This window comes from Biomphalaria glabrata, chromosome 10 (genome assembly GCF_947242115.1).
Source record: "Biomphalaria glabrata chromosome 10, xgBioGlab47.1, whole genome shotgun sequence".
NCBI classification, from domain to species: Eukaryota; Metazoa; Mollusca; class Gastropoda; family Planorbidae; genus Biomphalaria; species Biomphalaria glabrata.
In genome coordinates, this window is record NC_074720.1 from 29,776,679 (window position 1) to 29,799,440 (window position 22,762).

General features: G+C 33.4%; 1 protein-coding gene and 1 long non-coding RNA gene across 12 annotated transcripts in view; one reads left to right on the top strand and one right to left on the bottom strand.

Moving 5' to 3' along the window:
- LOC106054434 (protein kinase C and casein kinase substrate in neurons protein 3-like) overlaps positions 1-22,762 on the bottom strand; it is a 228,999-nt gene that overhangs the window by 178,988 nt on the left and 27,249 nt on the right. For 3 of the 11 annotated variants that reach the window (XM_056044738.1, XM_056044739.1, XM_056044740.1), the window contains exons 2-11: positions 22,045-22,342; positions 21,345-21,544; positions 20,840-20,977; positions 16,687-16,812; positions 13,717-13,817; positions 13,003-13,123; positions 10,840-11,072; positions 9,318-9,572; positions 6,090-6,250; positions 1,428-5,236 (exon numbers count right to left, since the gene is read on the bottom strand). In XM_056044738.1, coding sequence (XP_055900713.1) covers positions 5,130-5,236; positions 6,090-6,250; positions 9,318-9,572; positions 10,840-11,072; positions 13,003-13,123; positions 13,717-13,817; positions 16,687-16,812; positions 20,840-20,977; positions 21,345-21,544; positions 22,045-22,252 — 1,650 coding nt within the window. In that variant the 5' untranslated portion in view covers positions 22,253-22,342 and the 3' untranslated portion in view covers positions 1,428-5,129. Of the gene's footprint in view, positions 1-1,427; positions 5,237-6,089; positions 6,251-9,317; positions 9,573-10,193; positions 10,266-10,839; positions 11,073-13,002; positions 13,124-13,716; positions 13,818-16,686; positions 16,813-20,839; positions 20,978-21,344; positions 21,545-22,044; positions 22,343-22,762 lie in introns of those variants that run through there. The other 8 variants (XM_056044742.1, XM_056044741.1, XM_056044743.1 and 5 more) reach the window with 7 other exon arrangements.
- On the top strand, positions 694-3,903 carry LOC129928794 (uncharacterized). Its single transcript, XR_008780257.1, has 2 exons — positions 694-807; positions 843-3,903. It is a non-coding gene; the product is annotated as an uncharacterized LOC129928794 (long non-coding RNA).

Consider the following 22,762-nt stretch of genomic DNA (forward strand, 5'->3'; position numbering starts at 1 on the left):
AGTTCAACACCAAATCAAGAATGTTTGTGTAGTTAGTCCCGCTAGTCTTCTACCAAATCACTCACTGATATTCTATCACATGAAGTTTGAATGCAGCAGTTCAAAGATTTAGATCACACAGCTTCAAATTGTTTTAAATTCCTTTTCGTTATAAAGAAAAAGTGTCTTGTAGTTTCTATTTTATTAATTACAACTCCATGAATTTTCAGAAACGTGAAATCAAATTTAATACAAGACTAAGACAATTTTGACCAAGTTTCCCCAGAGATCCTTAAAAAATAAAGAGTGTGGTTTACACAACAGAAAAGCCATTTGTTTATGGTGGAAGGTCTTTTTATAGTCATTTTGCCTAGTGTCATTAATCTCCAATCCAAAATAGCACTGCAGTGTTTAGTCAACAGCTGGAGAGAGTATGGCGCAGTAACCTTTGACATGAAAGGGGGGAGGCAGGGTAGGCTGTGTTATGAAAGGAGGAAGGAAACAAATTATTTTCACTGACAGTTGAGTCTCTGCTTTCTGGTACTTCAACATAATAGCAGTTGATAGACCACATATCTAAACATCTGAGCATTACACAAGACCAACAGTGAACTATTGCTAAAGAGATGAATGGGTTTTAATGTCACTCAAGTTCTAACAGCTGCATATGCCCCGCGTACGCGCTTGTATGACCATGTCTTGACTTTTCACATAAATTCCAAGTAACAATATCAAGCTTTGTGAAATTAATTTATTGAGCAAACAGATAATTAAAAAGTTCGTTAATGGAATGAAAATGGAGAAAAGTTAATGGCCTACAAATGTCAGGTCGGAGAAAGTTAATGGTCTACAACAAATGTTAGGTCGGAGAAAGTTAATGGCCTACAAATGTCAGGTCGGAGAAAGTTAATGGTCTACAACAAATGTCAGGTCCTTACTGTTATTGGAAAAAAAAAAACAGCAACATTGTCCCTTTGATTTCACTTGGTCCTTTTGACAAGACACGTCACTTTTTGAGGAGTCTCTTTAGCAGCTGCCTAATAAAAGTCCAATCCCAAATTATTTTACAACAATTTCTCGCCGGAGCTCAACTGGCTCCATAAAACTATGAAAGCAAGTCTGAAGATGTCATTAAGTACATTACACCCACGAACAGGCCTGCACACAATAGATAATAGTGGGATTCTGTCAATTTTCTCTACAAATTATAACCAGGAATGGGGGTCTTTACCATTGACGGCCCCCAGGAGATTGTACTTTAAACACCCTACTGTCAGACCAATCTCACTAGTTCCAAGGAGAGCATCAAGCCAACCACATTGACTTACCTAAATATATTTTTGTTTTCAGATAGGGCTAAAAATATTCTTTGCAAGGCGTTTAGAATTTTCCCCCCTTGTATTTTTTTTAAAACACCTGGCACACTAGTAAGTTTCTTAAGAGTAGGATTGAAATGAAGTCATTTTTGTTTATTATCCTCCATGTAGAGCACAAGGAACTAGACTTTACTTAACAATGGCAAGCTAGTGTAAACACATCAGAATGATTTTATTTTCTCTGGATCAACTTTGCCATTAGTTTATACAATGAAAAATTAATGAATATATTGATTTAAAACAAAACAAAAATCAACATTAGATCATACAATAAGTAATCTTAACTTAAATTTGATAAGGTATTTCCACAAAAACCCCCAACAAAACAAACATAAACAAAAAGGAAATAAGCAACAATATCCAAATGCATTGTTCATTTGCCCCATAATGAAGTTAGAGATGTTAGTTACAGTTGACCCACTAAGGAACCTAACTTGGTGTGGTTAGGTCAATCTTAGTTGTGGTTGACTATTGATGTAACTAGATACAAGTTGAAAGAGGAGAATATGATGGAAATAAATTAATAACATAAATATAGAAACATAAATATAGCTTGAAAACTTGAAGTCTGGGATACAGTCAGTGAATACATGCACAGAAGAGGGTTGGGTTATTTCAGAACATATGGTTTCTTTTCATGATTCTTTTCTTGAGAGTCAAACAAATTATTTCATACTATCTAATGTTATAGACGACTAACAATGTTACACAATACAATGTCACACAAAACTTCTTCACCCAGATCTGAAGCTGAGTCTTCAGCACAATGTCTTTGAGTTGACATTAAGATTTCCTGACCAAAAGATCAAACAGCTGAACAGATTTAGGAACATTATACAATAAATACAACAGTAATTCAACCCAGGACCTTTGGGGAGGAATACCATGACCAAAGCCACTCAGCCACCTAATCTTCTATTACTGAAGATGAATACATGTAATGTCTAGTCTATAACACAGAGACAAATAATGGCCAGAAAGACAAAAAAAAAACAACAACAAAATTCTAATCAGGATAGAAACCAAGTGTCAAATTGTAGAATACAGTACAATCTCTTAATCCATATAAAATATTTATATGAAATAAATGAAGTAACAATGACATCCACACACAAATAAACTATTGCCAATTCAAATCAATTTGACCAAACAAGTGACAGTGATAAAATGGGTATGTTGAACAAGTGGTGAAATAAGAAACCAACCTGGCACACCACTTTATTGTAAAGAAAACAGACAAGGTTAAAAATGAATAATGTAATGACTACTTTTGTTGTGTGCATTCAAACACATATGTATCTGAAACTGCTCTAAAGAACTGATGCTTTTAGTAATGATACCTCAAGAAACTACAGGGCTAAGGGCAAGAAGCGACCCAACATACCACACACACACACACACCTTCCCATCACAGCCTAAGATGATCCAAATGTCTCTCAGTTCCACCACACCAGTCAACAAGGAGTCAGTTCTCATGACAACTGAAGGATGTGGGCTCATGAGCCATTTCAAAACTCATTAACAGTAGAGTATAAGCTACCCGAGCTACTTCAATGTACAATCCAGATTCAGAAGCAAAAAGATAATTCTTCTTTCCAGTTTAAGAAAACATTTTTTTTTACACTGGATAATAATATACAAAAATATATTTGTTATAGTCAATAAATATCAACCTATTACATTACTGCTAACTACAGAGACAATACATGTTTTTAATCATTAAATTAGTAGCAATAAACACTCAATGTTAGTTGTACATAACTCTATGGACAAATAAACAACTTGTATAAATGTATATATAATTATATAGATGTAGTATAAATATTAAATGTCTACATTTTGTATATTTATATATATATATATATCATACATAACCATTTTGTCATTCATTCCTTGATGCTATATTATGAATACACCTGATACTCTGGGAACACAGGCCGTTAAGGAAAGATAAGATGGCGGAGAATTAGCTATTTTTTTTTACAATGTAACAATTTTCCCACATCACAATGAACTTTTTAGGATTTTATAGAGGGGGTGTGGGAGTGGTTAAGGTGAATGGCTTTCAAAGAAAAAAAAAAAAGGGGATACAGACAACAGAAAAAAAAAAGCAAAGGGAGGTGATAACAATTTCTTCTTTCTTCCATGATTATCACCCATTGTACTAGAAAGTTATTGATGCATTTTGGGGTCAAGGGATAATAATGGTAGGACAAATCAAACAACCAGTGAAAGGTGTAACACTGCAATCACAGTTTTCATTGATAACTCTCTCATACTAGAGCTGTGTAAACACCTGCACTGATCTCCAACCCTGAACAATGATTCAATTAGCATTCAAAGCACAACAAGGTTATAGCATTAAATAATTCATTCCTCAAGTTCAGCTATTAACAATCATGTTTATAAAGTAAATTGGTTTCCAAAACAGAGTCCTTGTGACACAAGAAAATGTTAACAAGATGTATAATTCAAACAGTTTATATTTATGCTGGCTAATGTGACATCAGTCTGTTAGCTACTGAAATAGAAATAGATGTTGTTTTTTTTTAACAAACATTCAAAGATCCTATGCTATTAAAAATATTTTCTAATAGCCCTGAAAACTATATCACATTTATACAATTCGTAAGAAGGAGATTTATTCTGCTGAAAGTAAATTCTATTGCTTCCTTGGTACTGAACTATTGAAACTAGCATACCTATAAAGATGAAGATTAGTTTATAACAGAGATTCACAAATCCCAGCAGTTTTAGGGTGCATTTAGAGTCTTCAATAGCTTGGGTAAGTGGAAAAAAAAAAGGCTGGTCTTGGACATAGAGACATGTTTATGTTCAAAGAAACTATTTGTTGGAATGTTAGGTAGGCTTCAAGCACATGCACAAGTTCTTCTCGTCCACAAGAAGATTGAACTAGTGATGCTAATCGCAAGAAACATTAAGTCTGACGCCCTCAGACAGTTTGTAGTAAGTAACAGGTGAAGAATGAGAAAGCATTTGGATATAGTTCTTGCATCAAATGAAGTCCACTGCTCAGCAAGAGACCCACATGTACAGGGATGATAAGGCTAAGACTTGAATGAAGTGGAAAACTAAAGGCTTGCTAAAGGCTTTAGAAACAAAAGCATTTTCAGGCTCCTGTATTGCATGAAAGCCACATATAAGGGGAGTAACACAATGTCTTTTACAAACATTCTTTACAAAAATATTTTATGATACAGCAATATACTACATTACCTATTCCAAGGTCCATTTACACAAGTCAATACTTTATTGCCATATATAATACTTGACAACATAATACATTTCTTAGACATTTTATTGGACCTCATTCAATCTTAGTCAGCTAACCAAAAACAGACCAAACTTTCACCAAGTCACACATACAGACCTACATTAGGTGACAGGGGCCCACATACCAACCCAATCCCTGAATTGCCAACACAGTTATTCTTCTTTTTAAACTTACCACCACCTGGTCCAACCTTTTAGTGGCTGCACAAGTTAACTTAAAAGGCAACACTTTCTTACACAAGTAGTGACTAACTGTTTCAAAACCCATGAGTGTATTTATAAATAGGTAGGTGAATGATAAACAAAACATTGGAGGTGATTAGTGAATGGAGGGGGGAGGGTTACAACCAACAAGATCTGTTCCAGAGGAAATTAACTTGTACAATTAGTGAAATGTTTCTTTGAAAAATCCCAACTGCTCATTGCTCTGTTTGAGCCACCAGTAGTTCAATGTCCTTTTCACATGAAGCCAATGTTGTTCTATATTCTTTCCACATAATTCTTTGGGTAGAAACCAATGTCCTCTCCTTTCTTTCCTCTGCACCAACCCATTTCATCTTCTAAAGCCACCTGAAGAAACACATCACCTGAAGAGACAAACAGGAGCAATGATTGAAATGTACAGGTATAATCATATTCATTATCATAAAAGAACTACAAATTAACAAAATATTAATCCATTTCTTGTATAAAAGAACAAATATAATTAATTTAAAAAGTAATGATTCTTTATGTAACAAGAATCTAAGTAACACTGTAGAGAAACCTAAAACTAGGCTTATTAAGATAGAATGACATATGAACTGATGAAAGATACTTAAATAATGACACACTAAATCAATGTTGTGAACACATTCTCATGACGTTACACAAACATAAACAAGTATCTACTATTTCACCACATTCTCCCCGCCTAGGATTAAAATAGTAAGAACATAATATTACAGCCCATAGTACAAATAAATAAGAATACTAGTATCTGTATAAAATAGATCAACTAATACTACTTTCTGTTGAAAACTCAAACAAACATCCAAAAAAATACATGCGTATCATTCTTATAAAGGCAAAATAAAATGAATGTATAAAATGTATCTAAAACACTTATTGTCAAAATGACCAGGGCCAAAAAAAAGTATCGCCAAAACATGCTGCTCCAAACAAACACTATGTTTCAAGTTGAAAATAAGTCAATAATAAGGCTAAGACATTAAGGCCCGTGAATTACTGAATACAAGTTAATATTGTGGAGACCTTACTGCTTGTAATTAAGCTGACACTATATTGAAAAAAGTGCAACAGAATACAGAAACTTATTCACAACTTTTCAGTTCAGCTTAAAATGATGAAGAATATAAAAGATAATGCACCTAGAGAAGTAAAAATTGCTCAATGTAACTAAAATAAAAATATAAGTTGACTTCATTCAATTAAACTCACCAGCTTTGAACTCTAACTCATCATCTTCAGCCCTGACATAGTCATAGAGAGCACGCACCATCCAGCCTGCACTAGGAGGCTCCTCTCCTTCCTCATTCTCATCATACATATCTCCATCCCCAAAGGGATTCTCTCCATCTGGAGACTCAGATCTTGCTCTGCTGAAATAAACAATTATAAACATTTAAATAGGCTCACAGTGATGCAAACACAGACCCCCATATTAGGTTTTAATATATATTTGTAAAAACAAATGTTCTTAAGTTGAATGAACACTTATCCCCAACAGAAATCTGTTCTAGAACTAAGTCATGTAAATAAACAAACAATAAATTCTAAAGTAAATAATATGAATATCCTAAGACATTTACAAAATGTGCACAACTTAGAATTAGATGCTAACAATGGATTAATTGATAGTCTAATGCAGAACTACGCAATTCCATAAAGCCTGACAAAAGAATATTTATCAATCAATAATATAATAAGCTTGAAGCACTAAAAAAAAACATGTATGCATTGACATAGTCCAAATTTAAACTTATTTTACAAAAAATGACTGTCATGCTTGAACCTACTGAACCTGTACTGACCTCTGCCAGAGAAACCAAACTAGGACCTACAAGTTAAACATTGAGAGAAATGTTTGTAGAAACAGTTAATAAACAAAACCAGGACCTACCAGTTAAAACAGAAATGTTTTGAATACATTGACAATTATTAATTTAGAAGAATATAAAAAAAAACAACAACATGAGGTCGTCAATTTAGTCTCAGGTTCAAAGGTTACATCAAAACTATTTCAGTCAAAAGAACATGCATATGTTGAACTGTGAAACTGTGCAGTCAAAAAAAAAAAGTGTGTTAAGGAGAAATTAGTTCAAGGTCACCATGCTGATGGAGGACAAAATGATGCAGGAGGTCAGCATGAAATAAATAACAATATAACATTGGAATAGAGACTCAACAATTTAGCTATGTCTCTGTAAGCACAATATTGAGTTTCAAATAACAAGAAAAGCAACAAGAAAATGAAAGAGCAATGATACAAGGCAGCATACCAGAGCACAGAGAAAAATTAAAACACCAATTATAACATCTCAAGCAGTTGTCATCAGCTTATTATAATAATGATTAATTGACATCAGATGGTTTGAATTTTAACAATAAAACTCTACAGAACCCGTACTGTCTTATCTTATTATAATAATGATTAATTGACAACATCAGATGGTTTGAGTTTTAACAATAAAACTCTACAGAACCCATACTGTCTTATCTTATTATAATAATGATTAATTGACAACATCAGATGGTTTGAGTTTTAACAATAAAACTCAACAGAACCCGTACTGTCTGATCAAACTGTCTAGTTACAGTAATTCTTTCCTAACTTATGTGTACATGTATTTGATGTCTCTTGATGAGTACTTAGCATTAAGAGCATCACAGACACACTGGTATGGACAAATTTATCAGCTGTCATGATTTTAATGGACAGTCAATACTATCCATTAGAAGTTTTCCCTCTCTCAAAGTAACATAACATCTGCAGGATTGGAGGTGCCAATGTTGTAACTCACTGAAGAAACATAGTGATGGATCCAATAAGAGTTAAATATCTTCAAACTCAATCCAATGAAATAAAAACTCCAACAATAAACAAAATGAAGTAACTCCTACCAATCCTGGAAGACAATATCTAGTAGTCTGTGACTACTAAAAATATTCGAATCAAACATAAATCACTTATATAAATCATATTAGCATTACGGTATCTTGACTGATAAAAGGTATCAATACTAAACAAATCAAATAGAACAATGAACAATTATATTTATTAACCAATGATTTCTCTGATCAAATGACCAATGACCTGATAGCTTGTCTTATTTTCCTTGTATAGAGTTTTCCTTTTATAGTCTCCTGAAAAGATTTTTCTATATGATTACATTATTCTTGTCCCTTCATTTCAAACTTGATTGCAAAATATGAGTTGAAGGTCTTTCCTGATGTTTCAAACTGACCAATAACTATCAACCTGAAAAGACAGGACATGATGTGCAGTCGAGCCCAGCATAGTAACTGTATTCCTCTTAGCCTATAAAGACCCTAAGCAACTAAGTGAATCCATGCCATCATATACAGATCTTCAATCTCATTTTAGGATTCATTCTCACTTTCATGGTGTTCTAGATGGCTATCAAGAAGAGGAAACAGACATTTTCTTGGCCATTTGTGTTTCTGAACATTGAAACTGATTACACAATCAGTAAAAAAAAACAAAGCGCCATGTGATAGTTTATTGTTTCTTAACTAGATGTACATGTATTTATCTTGGAACACCTGCTGACAAGATGACATTATTGTTTACTACCTAAGAACCATTGGTAATTATTTGTTCATTACTTAGTTAGTGGTAAAAAGCTTCAAAATTATCATGAAACAAGAGTACCTCCCCTTAAACAAAACATTGAATTATTATACTTAAGATTATTCTTTAAACATATAAACACACAACATAACAAATATGTGGTACCTAGCACATTGAAAGTCATAATCTTATTCAAAAAATGTGTACTGTTGAATGCAATAGGTTTTAAAAAGGCCTTTTCAATGAAGCCCATTTGGAGGGCTGGGGGCACATCTTTAGCACAACTTGACAATCTTGCTGTGGTAACAAAAGTTGAACTTCACAACTTGTTAGAAGCAGGTTAGAAGCAACTTTTTAATGTTGAAATAAAACAAATACTATTGTCTAAAAGTATTGTTAAAATTTATTGAAATAAAAAGGGTCAATAATTGTAAGAATCAGAGTAGACCTAAAATATGGAAATACAATTTCAAAAAAGTTTTTTTTGTGCTAATATTAACACTATTAGTTCTAATTGATAAAAACACAGAAAAACTTAAGAGTGCAGAAATTGACATATTCAGCCTAAGGGTGTTAAAAAAAACAGACACATAACAAACAGACAAATTAAACAATCACAAAAAAAATTAACAGCCAAAAATGTTAACAAACAGCCAAAACTTTAAGGAACAGAAAAAGAAGTTAACAAAACAAAATGAAATGGGCATGCACAAGCCAAATAAAAAATTAATTCTTCAAAGAAGCAATCCTCTAGTATGATCAGTTAGCCAAAAACAATAGAAATTTCCATGAAGATGAAACATAAGTGGACAGCTTATCTGGACATGCAGGCAATGCAGGAGAATGGAATTTACTTTTTGATAGAGTCTCTGGCTCTTGGAACTGGTGGGATGCGAGTCTCTGTGACAAGTTCTTTGTGACTTTCCAAACTCCTAGGGGGCTTCAGAGGAGGGTCTTCCTCCAGACTTGAACCATTCTTCAATTTGTCATTGTGGCTCTTCTCCTCAACCACAAGCTTTACTTCTTCCACAAACTCCCCTTTCTCTTCTTCTTCCTCCTCAGAATCATATTCCCCAAATGGATTTAAAGAGTCAACACTAAATACAGAACTGCAGGAGAAGTAGTAAACAAAATAATATTACAATGAAATCTGCAGAAGGAAATACAATGACGTCCCATCCTTATAGGCACGTCACATAGAGCATAGCAAACAGCTGAAAATTGACAAAACAAATTAAAAAAACAGACTTATGAAAACAGATGCAACAAGTAAACAAACCAAAATGGGTAGAGGTAATGGGCTGGGGGGGGGGGGGGGGGGGGGGCAATTATTTTGACATACCAAATAAAGAATCAATGAAACATGGGCAAAGGGTAACAAAACCATAACAATTAATCAACAAAGGTTTTTTGGAAAGTGGTCAAAATGTTATTTCTAATTCCAGATTTTGTGGCCATGCAAAGTTAAAACTTAGAAACTAAAACCAAAATTGACTTGATTTCAGCAACTTATGCAAAAAGTTGAGTTCTGATTTGTAATAGCAGATGTGGAACAAACCTGGAGAGTTGTGAATGAGGGATGAAAAGATGTTTCAGTCCCCCCAAAGGTCAATGCCAATATTTAACTGACCAGAACAGATGAAATGCTGGACAGGTCAGGGGTTTCGGTAGGTTGCAGAGAAAAAAACAAGTGAAGACCATGGGATGAGCTGGGAGAGCTAAAGACTTACAGCATGGACTTCAATGTCCACACACATACAAACTCTCTAGGCACTGGACTAGCAAAGTCTGTCACATAAAATCTTGGCAACAAAAAAATGATTATAAAATGATTAACACAATAAATTTATTCAAACTATGCTATTAAAAAAATCATTTCAAATAATTAAGGAGTGGGGAAAAGACTTAGTACAATCCAATATTTTCAACTATTTTTGTTTTAAATCTTCAATATATGACAGTATAAAATAATTTTAGTAAAATATTGACCTTAGTTTTTTATGCTTTTTTTTTAATGTGATGTGAGAAAATGATAATCTGCAAAAAACATACATGTTTAAGTTTAATGGTTTGTGTGATCTAGAACATTCATTCCTACTTTTGTCCCTAGATACCTAATTGTTTTTATATTCTAGCATTGCAAATAAACAAAAGCCTAAATACAGCAGTATTAATTAAAAAAGAAACATGAAATTACACGCCAAAGGAATAAAACAACATTTGGAGTGAACAGACTGTGTGTCACGAAACGAACATTTTCTTAGCTGGACACAAGGACACGTAACAACAGTTCAGAGGGGGTAAGACAACAGTGTGAGAACCTGCCAGGAGTAGATTATTTGAGACACTAGTTGGCAGATTGACCTCAGTACATACCTGTCCATGTCATTGCGCGGTGCAGATGCATACGAGTTTGTGGACGACTGGGTCTTGTAGTTCTGAGGTTGCTGTTGTTGCTGCTGTGGTGGAGGAGCACTTGGCTGTTCAGAATAGCTGCCATAACTGTCCTCTCTGGAGTGTTTGATGCTGGTTATCATAATGCCTCCATCAGCTGAGCCCAAATTAGATTTAGCTCTCTTTGATATAGACTGTAGCTCAGGAGAGTACTCCTGAAACAAGAATTGTAAAGTTACAGTGAAGAGCATAAATATATATGTTCTTGATAAAATAATGAAATGCTATTAGTCATTCAGTCTATAGAATGCCCAAAATGTCCAGACAAAGTGAGACATGATTTCTCCATTTCCTACTTTGCCTTGGCATTGTACTGAATGATTACAACTGCTTTAGTTATAGTGTTAAATGATGATTTTTAAGTATTTTATTAATAATATAAATTTTTCGGAATAATTTTTCTATTCGCCAATACTCTAAATAATTTAGTTTTGTTCTTTAAAGTGTGGAATTTGTTTAATTACGACTGTCTAAGTGTGCATGCTGTGTACAACTTTATTTTGTACTAGGTAAAAAGTTGACACAATAGATGATTCATAATGTGTTGTATTAAAGGTGAAAGACAATAAGTCTATTTCGTTATCAAGGCCAATACGACTTCTAAGAAGAAACCACTAGAATAGATATTGACAAAGCTGATAACATGTTTTGTTGTGATGATCCTAGAAAACACTAGTTCATTTGTCATGCTTAACAAGGCTTCAGTGCAATTCATTTTTTGTCTGAACTATTGACACATATTTCATTATTGAAACAAAAAGTGCTTGTAAACATAATAATTAATTTTACAGCCTAGGACTTACTAAATAAATACTTTGTAAGTCTAGTTTTAACATTCACTTTGTCTTCTTTTTAATTTTCTATCCTCCTTGGTGAGGTGTTATCTCTTTGTCCTCCTGCGGGTTTGAATGTTTCTGGTAAGTGGGTCTCACAACATTTTTTTCTCAACATAAGATACTTTATAAGAACAAGGGAAAAGCTGGAAATGCAATACAAATGCATACAAATAGAATATGTACACTTCTTTGTTTCATTGACATTTAAAAAAAATTATCCTTTCATTATGTAAGTTAAGACAACTGATTAAAACATTATAATTATATTTTTTTGCATTTGTATTTAAAAAGAAACTAACAAAAATATTTTAAAATAAGAGCAGCATTAAAAAGTTTTTGAATTATTTTGATTCTCTTTGGCTGTTAGGTTTAGACAGCTTTGCTCACTTAACATTTCGGCATCTTTAATTTATCATTTTAGTCTACTTAGAAGAGACTAAATAGTTTTATATTTACTAATGTACATTACTATTTAAAAAACACTGTTGTAGATTAAACACAATTATTTGATTTTTCTAAAATTGAAATTGCATTTGGGTATAAAAACAAGAAGGTATTTTTAATCTTAAGAAATCCTGTTGTTTATTTGTGTTTTTTTTACTCAATTGTATTTGATTCATAAATATCTTTCTAAAAACACTTAGCCTGATGCAGAACTAGTCATTCTATAGAATGCCAAAGTTGGAAATGGAGAATAATTTGGTACTTTGCCTAAAAATGCCTCACATTCTATAGAATGCTTGCATTTCACATTAAGCCAATAACATATATATTACATATGAAAAACTATGTCCTTTAATGATAGATAATAATTGTGCATTGACATAGTATGAATTAAAGACCATGCTTGAACTCTACCTGCTATTGTTCTCTTGAGTTTTCTGCGGGAGCTTAGGGCTAGCAAGTTATATTAAGAACAAGTGAAACTAACAAGCCATAGATTTCCTTCACTTTAAGAATAGTTTCAAGAATGCTCTTGAATTTTTAGAAACTTAACATTACTTGGACTCATGGCACTTTTCCCTCAAGACATGGACCAAAAGTTTAAAACTCATTGCCAATGAAGCTCAGACAAAACAGATGCTTCAGTAAGTACAAGAAGAACATGAACTTGTACCTGCTCAATACACAATTACATTAGATTGCCTTTTAAGCTTTGGTCCTAGCATTGCCTTGACCCCATGTGTTGATGACATTCTTGAACAAAAGCACTAGATGCTCTAAAAAAACAAACTAGTTGATTTCTGACCTCAAATGCTGGCCAGTTCATGCCCATGTCCACACCATGTGTTGATGACCACCACTTCAAGTCTTTATTGGGGTCTACGTTACCAATAGTGGAATGTAAATTGGTGTATATCTGACTGAAACTGAACAAAACAGAGAGTCATGTAACTTTGATAATAATAAAAAATTATTATTGTAAACCATTAGAAAAAAAAAAGATAAAGATTTACTAATAAGGAATTGACAAGTGCAGCCTTTTATTGCATTCACATGATTTATCTGCTAAGGGTTGTGAGTTGTGTATGCTGAGTGCCTACAAACTGTCCCCAACATGTCCATGAAAGAGAAATTGGACCAAACACTCATGCAATAAGCATGAAGATGTGCTTTATAAAAGCAATAAAAAAAAAAGCAGGATAACTGCACCTTAAAGAATAATACTTGCTTTATTTGGCTAAGTATGTTTTAGATATAAGTATATTGTATTAATCAAAGAAACTTTATAAATAATAAAATAATAGCATAAGAAAAAAAACTACTTATTTATAATACTAAAGTAATGTGTAAATCGGACAAACTTTATCAATAAAAATCAGAGAAATAAAAAGCCTATCTCATGGAAACTTTTGGACTGGATCTCTATGTAAAAATATTACTAAGACAGTCACATATCTAATTTAAAAAATACACACACAAAAAAACAATGAAATTTTAAGAACTGAGGTTTAACACTTACCGTGATTCTACTGATAAATCTAAACATGCATGTAATTGGAAAAATATTTTTTTGAAGAAGTCTATTCTTTTTTGTTCAAAATCTTGACTCCTTTTATAAACCTGCAAGAAATTTAAATAATCGAATCTAATCTAGTTAATCTAACTACATAACCTAATTATTTTATGTTTATGTATCTCTAAAATTTAGGGGGGAAGGTGAGAAATATTGTTTTTTGTTTTGACCTAATTTTAGTAGCTTAGCCATTTCTGTGCATGAAAATGTAATTCACATGGTCTTCAAGTGCTTTATTATTTTATTAATGAATTTTTTTGTCATGTGTGTAAGACTGGCTCTTTTTTATCATTATTATAAAAGTGCAATGTTTCCTATTAAACAACAAGTAGAAATACGATTGTAAACCTAGAGTATTATATATCATTGTGTAGCCATTTTGTTTCCCTACAAGGGTAATCTATATTTGTTCAGCTCATTTTAATACAAATTTACAAAAATCAGACTTTGTTGAGTTATTTTGATTTCCTGACATTTTCTATTTATAGACCGGGGAATTTGTAATGACCTATCTTGCTATCCAACATTCAATTCTATTAGCCTGTAGCCCTTGTAAGTACTGTATTAAAAGCACTGATTGGTGGGCTATTTTTAGACCGTACTTCCGGTAGAGTAACAAACAATCCAACGCTTGTTTTTGTGTCAGAACACACACCTATGTAGATGTACATTGATTTGAATCTTCTAATGTGTATTTTTAAAAATAAAATATAATATCTCACATATAAAAAGAAGTGCAGATCTAGCTACAGAAGCATGCCACATGGTCCGCGAATAGTAAAGAAAGGATTGAGTCTAGATCAGTAGATCTAAATCTACATTACGATTAAATGTTTACAACAGATTTAGAACATGATGTTTACACTTTGCAGCTCAGTATAGATTTAGGTAAGTACTAATCTAATAAAGTCTAGTGATAATACTTTTAGATTCATAGATCTAAATGTCTAGACCTAATTGAATTATTTATATTTTCATTATCTGTCTGGTTAGATCTAGAGATTAGAATGTCTATATATATTCATATATTTTGTAATCAATTATAAATAATCATTTATACATTTTTATAATTTCTAAATCTAGTTCAAATTCATTTTATGCAGGAAGTTAGAGAGGATGAAACAAAAACTACAGATCTGGCAAAGAGTTCTTGTACATAACTGTAACATGGTACTGCTATAGATAGAGACTCAATGGGTTCATAATGGATCTAGATCTATATTTAAACTCTCACCCATCACACCAGGTTTAAACTAACAAGTAAAATCACTTCACAATAAATGTTTGAAACCTATAAAAACAAGACTTGAAAGTTATGGAAACAGGGTGACAGTAAGAAGAACAAGTGCAGCATTTTGGCTTCGGTATGGCGCTCGACTATTTAATCACTGATTACCTATTTAAATATTCGGTATGGCGCTCGACTATTTAATCACTGATTACCTATTTAAATAGTAAGTATATAAACATATGTATATATTTATACATTTTTTTAACATCTATATGCTTTTAAAATATAATTTAATATTAATTTGTAAATTAATAATTTATTCCACAACTCATTAAAAACACAAAAAAAATGTTTGTTAATTTTTTGTTTTGTTTCAGCTATCACTCCCAATATAGGCACAAAAAAATAAAACCTGTTGTATCATTTAGAAGAAATGTAAAAATGTTCAAGGTCTATACAGCTGATGAAGAAAAGTAAAAATGTTCAAGGTATATACAGCTGATGAAGAAATGAGAAGATTATCTTGGATTTATTGCCTCATGGCATTACAGATTTTTGTTTATTAGATGATAAATCATCTTTCTTTTTTTTTTTATAGCATCATTATTATAAAAATATTTAAATAAAAATTAAAATATTTATTCTCATTATGTCTAAAAAGAGACTGTATGTAAATTATTTGAAAAATTATATATGGTTTAAATTTTTAAACATTTTTCTTCATTTTTGCGATTTGACTACTCTCAGCCTTATTTATCTCAAATGTTATCTCTTAACTGTTAAGCATATTATATGAATTTTATAAATAAGCTTATTATATTAAAAACTTGTTGAGTACTTTTTAAATAATTTTTTTAAAATTTAGGACTTCTGACCATTTTTTGGAGTTTATTATTCAAGATATTATAAGGAAACGTCATCTGTTTATTCTCTACATGCTAATAAACAAATTGCATTCAAAATTTTGTAAAAAAAAGTTAAGGAAAAGTAGTTTCATTAAAAATTTTCTACTTTTTTTGCAATTTTCTCAAAATACTATTTTTATTCACATTTTTTACTAAAACTTCGCTATTTATGCATAGAATTCATTCAAACTTGTCCTGCTTTTAACTTTTACCAAGTACAACTTTTATATTAACTTTTTCATGTTTGAAGTAACATTTTGTCTTAATTGCAATAAAAAGTATGAAATATGAAAAAAAACTTTTTTCTTAAGCAAGGTCAGAACAAAAATTAATGAAAAAGAAAGTTTTCCTAATATTGACAAACTAGAATATAGAAAATGTTGTGGCATGGTTGCTTAATACACTATATACATTGTTTTGGTAATTGGATAAATAGTTTTGAACCCTTAGCAATTTAAAAAAGATAAAAATCCAATATGACAGCCATTACCATGACAACCAGTAAAGCGCTAACAATTTTAACAATATTTTTTAAAATGGTTGTTTATAGGGATTATACATGTGAAATATGGATGAAATTGATTGATAAATAAAAAAAGAGTGTCAAGTGTCTCACATAGCCTTAAAAAGAGAAATAAAATAGCAAGATTATTTTTCCATATTTTTAAAATGTAGATGAAGAAAAAAAGTAGTTAATGAAACTCCAAGAACTGAACACGATCTACTATTTGAGTATTCCATTAGTTAATCTAGTATTTGAGCCTAGCCAGAGCATGTTACCTCTGTCATATCCTCTATATACTTGGCATTATAACTGTTTAAATCATTCAGTGCAGCAGTGTACTTCTCCCTTGTGTTCTCCACTTCCTGCTGACATTTCTTTAACTTGTCCTGAAGTTTTTTCAACTGTGGAAAGTACAAATACAGTTGGTTATACCAGAGAGCCTTCCACCTAAAGCACACCTTCTCCATGTTAAACAGACTAGAACCAGCCAACACTTTCAATGATAGCAAAGAAGAAGATACAGCTCCAGAATGCTGTCAAGAAGATTTCAAGTCACACATTAGATTTCCAAATTCAATGCTAGTCAGCAAACAGTACATTGAGATCCCCATCTCTTTTTTTTTTTTTTAAATTAAGAACACAACACTTGTAAGATTTCATCATGAAATTCAGGGGTAGGCAAATTACGGCCCGCGGGCCACATGCTTGTGTGTTTTATGTGGCCCGCGGACACCTTTAGAAATAAGGTGTGCCCACAATATAGACATATAAAAATGCAAATATATTAAACAAATTATTCTAAGTATCTATATAAATTATTGAATTGTATCATTATAAAAAGTTTCAAGTAAACGAAGATTAAACTAATTAGCTTTACTTCAATACACTCAGTCTAAGACACAATCTCAGGCCAGTATTTATTTAATGCTATGAAGAACTGTGTTGAGTGTTGGGTATGCTTGGAACAAGAAGACAAGTTAAACAACTTATGGAGCTCGATCTTTGTCTAAGAAAAACAGTTTGTTTGTTGTTGTTTTAAAGAATATGTAAACAGGAAAGTCTGCACAAAGCTACATAAAACAACATATTACACATATATTATTGTGACCAGAGTTATCACAGCTATTGGTGTTAACCACAGGCAGTTCTGACAAGAAGATTTAGAAACAAAATATTCCGATGTTGGCTTAGCATGGGCAATATAATGAGAAGAATATAAAATCTCTAGGAAGAAATTTTTATGTTCCTTGAAGGACATTGACTGTGACTTTGTTACTAATATTTCTAATGAAAAGTGGAAGACAGATTTCATGTTTTTCTTGGCAGCTACTGCAATGAGTTTTTTGCATATGCAATGTAAACGCAGTCTTTTCAAACAAGGCTTTCCAATTTCTCCAGGCAAGCGAGTGAAAACAGGCTTTGTCATTTTCCTTAGCTGAAAGTGAAACTATTTCTAGTGATGGTTAAAAGTACAAGACTTATTTTAGATTCCTTAATTATGGAACTTATAAAGGCAAATTTATGACTCCAAGAAAGAATTTTCAATACCATCAGCTCACCATTTAGCGCAGATACTGATTCAGCTTCAAAGAACATAACTCCATGCAAATTATGACCTGAAAGAGAAGTTCCATTCAGTTGTTCTTCCAGGGGAGATTCATGGGTGCCAGAAGCTGTATTTTCAAGTTTAAAAAAACTTTGCTTCTAAAATTTCACATTATTTGGGTAAACATACTTTGTGAAGAAACATTTTTTTTGGAAACTAAAAAAGTGTAATCAAAGGTTGATGTTGACTGACTGTAATTTGACAGCAGTCACAAGGATAACAACAAGTAAACTAGTTCCACAGTTCCGGAACATTACAAATGAGTGTAATCAATTAAATACTTCACATTAAGTGCAACTGTACATTTGGGGTTAAAGGTTGTGATGTAAAAAAACAATAGCAAATTTTAATTAAAAAAATAGTAAAATTGCTTTTGCTAACTCTTGTTGTATTTTCTAAATTAGGAGTGTGAAAAAAAGAATGTATAATACAGTATAAATATGAATTAAAAGACATTATACACAGTTAGCTAACATATTTTTCAAAGTTGTAAGTACATGATTTGATTTGATTTTTGATTTGAGGCACATCGGCACAATTTAGGCCATGTCGTGCCTGCAGTCCCTTAAGGATCCCTCTCTCTCTAAACAACAAGGGCCAAATTCTATACAGTCATATCACTAAAATCAAGGTCTATTCACAGTTAAAATAGTAAAGGTAGTAAAAATTTAAATATTTGGTAAAAATCTAATGTAAATAGTGCATGTTCACAAATTCATAAATCAGATCTTCATAGATAGCCCCACTTCCCGGATAAAGCCCAGTACCTTTCCAGGGTCGACATTATCAAATAGTGTATTTAAATTAGTGGCTCTAAAATATTTCGCCCTGACATCCTGGTATCTGGGGCAATCAACGAGGATATGTTCCATGGTGAGGCGAGAGTCACAGTACTCACAAAGTGGGGGCTCCTCTCTCTTCAGTACAAAAGAGTGCGTGATGTAGGTGTGGCCAATCCTAAGTCTGGACATGGTCGTGCTACCACGCCTTGTCAGACCCTTAGATGTGGGTCGCCACCTGACATCCGCCTGTAAGTACATATAAATATATGTACATATATACATGCGGCCCCCGATTCCTCAAATTGTGATGTCGTGTAAATAAACATATATGTGCCTCATTGAATTGCCTCAATTAAGTTATTACAATTGGTGTCAGAAGTGGGATTATAGGCGACTCAACGAGAGGAGGTTGGATTTACAACGCAGCTATGAAACAATTAGACCTACTTATTTGAAATTAAACCAGAGATTTATGAGCTCATTGACAAGATACAGGAAGAAATTGATGTAACGCGTGAACAAATTAACAGGATGGGGAGTAAGGTAGATGAAAGTGTATTGCAAGTGGAAGGACAAACAGATCAATTTGATAAAATGGTGTCTCAAGCGAAAGGAGGAATAGACTCGTTAATGAAGGAGCAGTTGCCTGTAGACTCGGTGAAGAAGTTGCATGGTCAGGACTGTGGCTGCACAAACAGTGGTGACGGAGACGCTGGGGATTGGAGCACTGTCTGTGTCTGTGTTGTGGGCAAGTCTTGTAGTTGTGACTTTCTAGACAAGAAACGCGACAACGATTGCTGCGATGATCTCAACGGAATGTACAGAATTGAAGGGAAAGAGACAAATGAAAAAACTGAAGTCTGTTACGTGCCTGAAGCGTTTGTTCCTGTTGTACCTGTTACCAGTACCTTAACTTAAGTCTGTTATGTGCCTGAAGCGTTTGTTCCTGTTGTACCTGTTACCAGTACCTTAATGAGCTGGATAGATCAAGACAACGTTGGATCTGCGTTCAAGCCTGTTGCTATGGACCTTAAAGACCTCTGCCTATCTCACGAGGGAAATTCGTAGCTTGACAACTGCATCCAGAAGTTTACCATGAACTGTACGTGCGGCACATCACACATAGAATTTAGATGCCAAGAAAACCACCAACAGGGCATGTGTACTTCTACCATCATCATCGACAATGGCATAGATGAATGTCAATCAAACCACTCTAAATCTGAGCTGTCAAGAGGAAGACATTTTCCACTTGAACCTGAAGAGACCTATCTTCTGGACGTGAGACTGTTAGCTGAGGATAACTGCGGTGCATTGGACTTTGTCTGTCAGGAAAGTCTGCTGAGACAGCGTGTTCGATCAACGGTTGTGCTGAAGAAAACAGTGCTCAACACTATCTCTTTGTGTGTCAAACGGCCACGTCATCGTCGCAACAACAGCCTGGTCAACTGGAATAAGAGGAAGCGACGACCACGGAAAACTGTGCAGATGGCTTTGTGAGCAACAGGCACCCTAACGTCTGTGGTTACCACCGATCGACCTCCACCTGAACTGTCAAACCTCCACTGCACTGTATCTTTTCAGGACGAAAAGCTCTAAGAAGGGTGCAATGTTATAACTCTGCCATGCGCACCGCTATCTAAGCTAGAAGGTGCGCACTGTGATAAACTAGACTGAGAAGGATGTCAACATTAGGAAGAGAGAGAACGATTTCCGCCCAAGTTGAGAGCCGAAGTGAAAAGACTGTGCCTAAGATAGATGTTGTTTTGCGTACCTGTGATGTCGTGTAAATAAACATATATGTGCCTCGTTGAGTTGCCTCACTTTAGTTATTACAGTATGCTGGACAGTTGTCTCAATGGTCCCAGATTCAAACTCTATCCACCCCAATCCCTGTGGTTGTCCTGGGAGAGGTTTGGGCTAGGCTGTAAAAATCTTTATGAAGGAACAATCGAAACATATAAAATGAAAAATTAGAGAGGCCAGAAATGACAGAGCTATTGGTGCAGTTTTATTTAAGCAATATAAACATATTTATACCTGCTCTTGTGAAACTGAACTGTCGGCCCTGGAATTATTTTCTTGATTTGCTGTGCTCTTTTCAGTTTTACATGCCACGTGGTAATCTTTCTTAGTAGCTACTACTTTAGCCAACCTCTTAGCCCATGGTTTCTGAGCCTACAACAAAGGTACATATATTATTGAGAGTCTTAAAACATCCAGATTGTGTAAAATTCATTTCAAATCCCCATTGTGCTGAGAAAATTATTGATGCTTGATAGAAAGAAACAAGAATAAAAACAACTTTATTTTCTGAGTAAAAAATGTTTTTTTTTGTCAATTAATGAGAAATGTATACAAAAACTTATCACATTTGATTTAACTGAAACAATGAATTAAATCAGAAAGCAATAATATAAAATGAAAAGCTTAAATGAATTGTCCATAGAAATATAGTCATGATTTTCTTGAATCAGTTTGATCAAACAGTCTTCATGTTATATCAAAAACAACAAACTGATTAGTGTTTGTAGAAACAACTTACTTTTCTGAAATTATCCTCAAACTCTTTTGTTTCTTTGAAGTGCATCATTGATTTGTGATAGTTCTCTTTTTGCCAGAATTTTATTTTGGTATGGACATCATCCATCATCTTTTCAGCCATGGCATTGTGGAGTTCAGCCACACCATCAGCTTCAGTGAGGACACCTTTCCATGCCCCTAGAGTTGTGCCATACTCTGGACCTGAAGGTAGATAACAAAAAATATTTTAGCAAGGTCACAGGGTAAAGTTCATCTATTTCTACAGAAAAGTACAACCCAAATAAGCCCTGCTGTACCTTCCACACTATTACATTCTTATCTTTCAGTTTTCTTCAAGCTATTTTACAAGTCATTGGTCGACTAAAATGTTGGATGAAAATCATACACCATGAGAACTCCTGCTTATGAGACTAAATTCAGCAGGAAATGGCCTAAATAAAAACAATGACATCCAATAAATCAGTGACCCTCTTCAGTTGAAAGATGACTCAGGCTTAACTCCACACAGGCATCAAAATGCTATTGAGCTCAAATCCTTAATTAAAAAAAAAAGCAGTAGAATGTAATAAAATAAAATTGGGACAGTACTGTAAATGTTTGTGTAGAAATGTGTACACAAGTTCACTTCATCTTTGTAAGGTGGAATGAACAAATTAACTTCTTTCTTCCAAACAAACAAAACAACAACAACAAAGAAATACCTTTATCTAGAAAATTATTCCATTTTTTTGTCCACTCTGTCAACATGGCAGCATATTTCTTCTCAATCTCATTTCTTTCTTCAATCAGCTTCCTCAGGTGGTTACACAGCTGGTAGCCATTGTCACAGCGTTTCACTGTCCTCATATACCTGCCTACCTCCCAAAAGCTGTCACTACTAGACAGCTGACCATCATCGTTCACAGACATGATGGCGGAGCACTGAGTCCTCTCTTTCTCTCAGAACAAATCTGATGATAGAGTCAGCTCTTGCTGGTCAGCTTAAACCTTTCAACTGCACTAAAACAAAAATAATAAACAGTTATGAGACTGAGGATTGTAACCTTTTTTAATGAAATTTTGTTAAAACATTTACATTTTTATAAAACATTTAGCACACATAATGAAACTATACTGGGTAGTAAAGTGTACAACTAGTTTTGTGTACTACAACACAGGTTAGTAAAGTGTACAACTAGTTTTGTGTACATCACTGGCTAGTAAAGTGTACAACTAGTTTTGTGTACATCACTGGCTAGTAAAGTGTACAACTAGTTTTGTGTATAACACTGGCTAGTAAAGTGTACAACTAGTTTTGTGTACATCATTGGCTAGTAAAGTGTACAACTAGTTTTGTGTACATCATTGGCTAGTAAAGTGTACAACTAGTTTTGTGTACATCACTGGCTAGTAAAGTGTACAACTAGTTTTGTGTACATC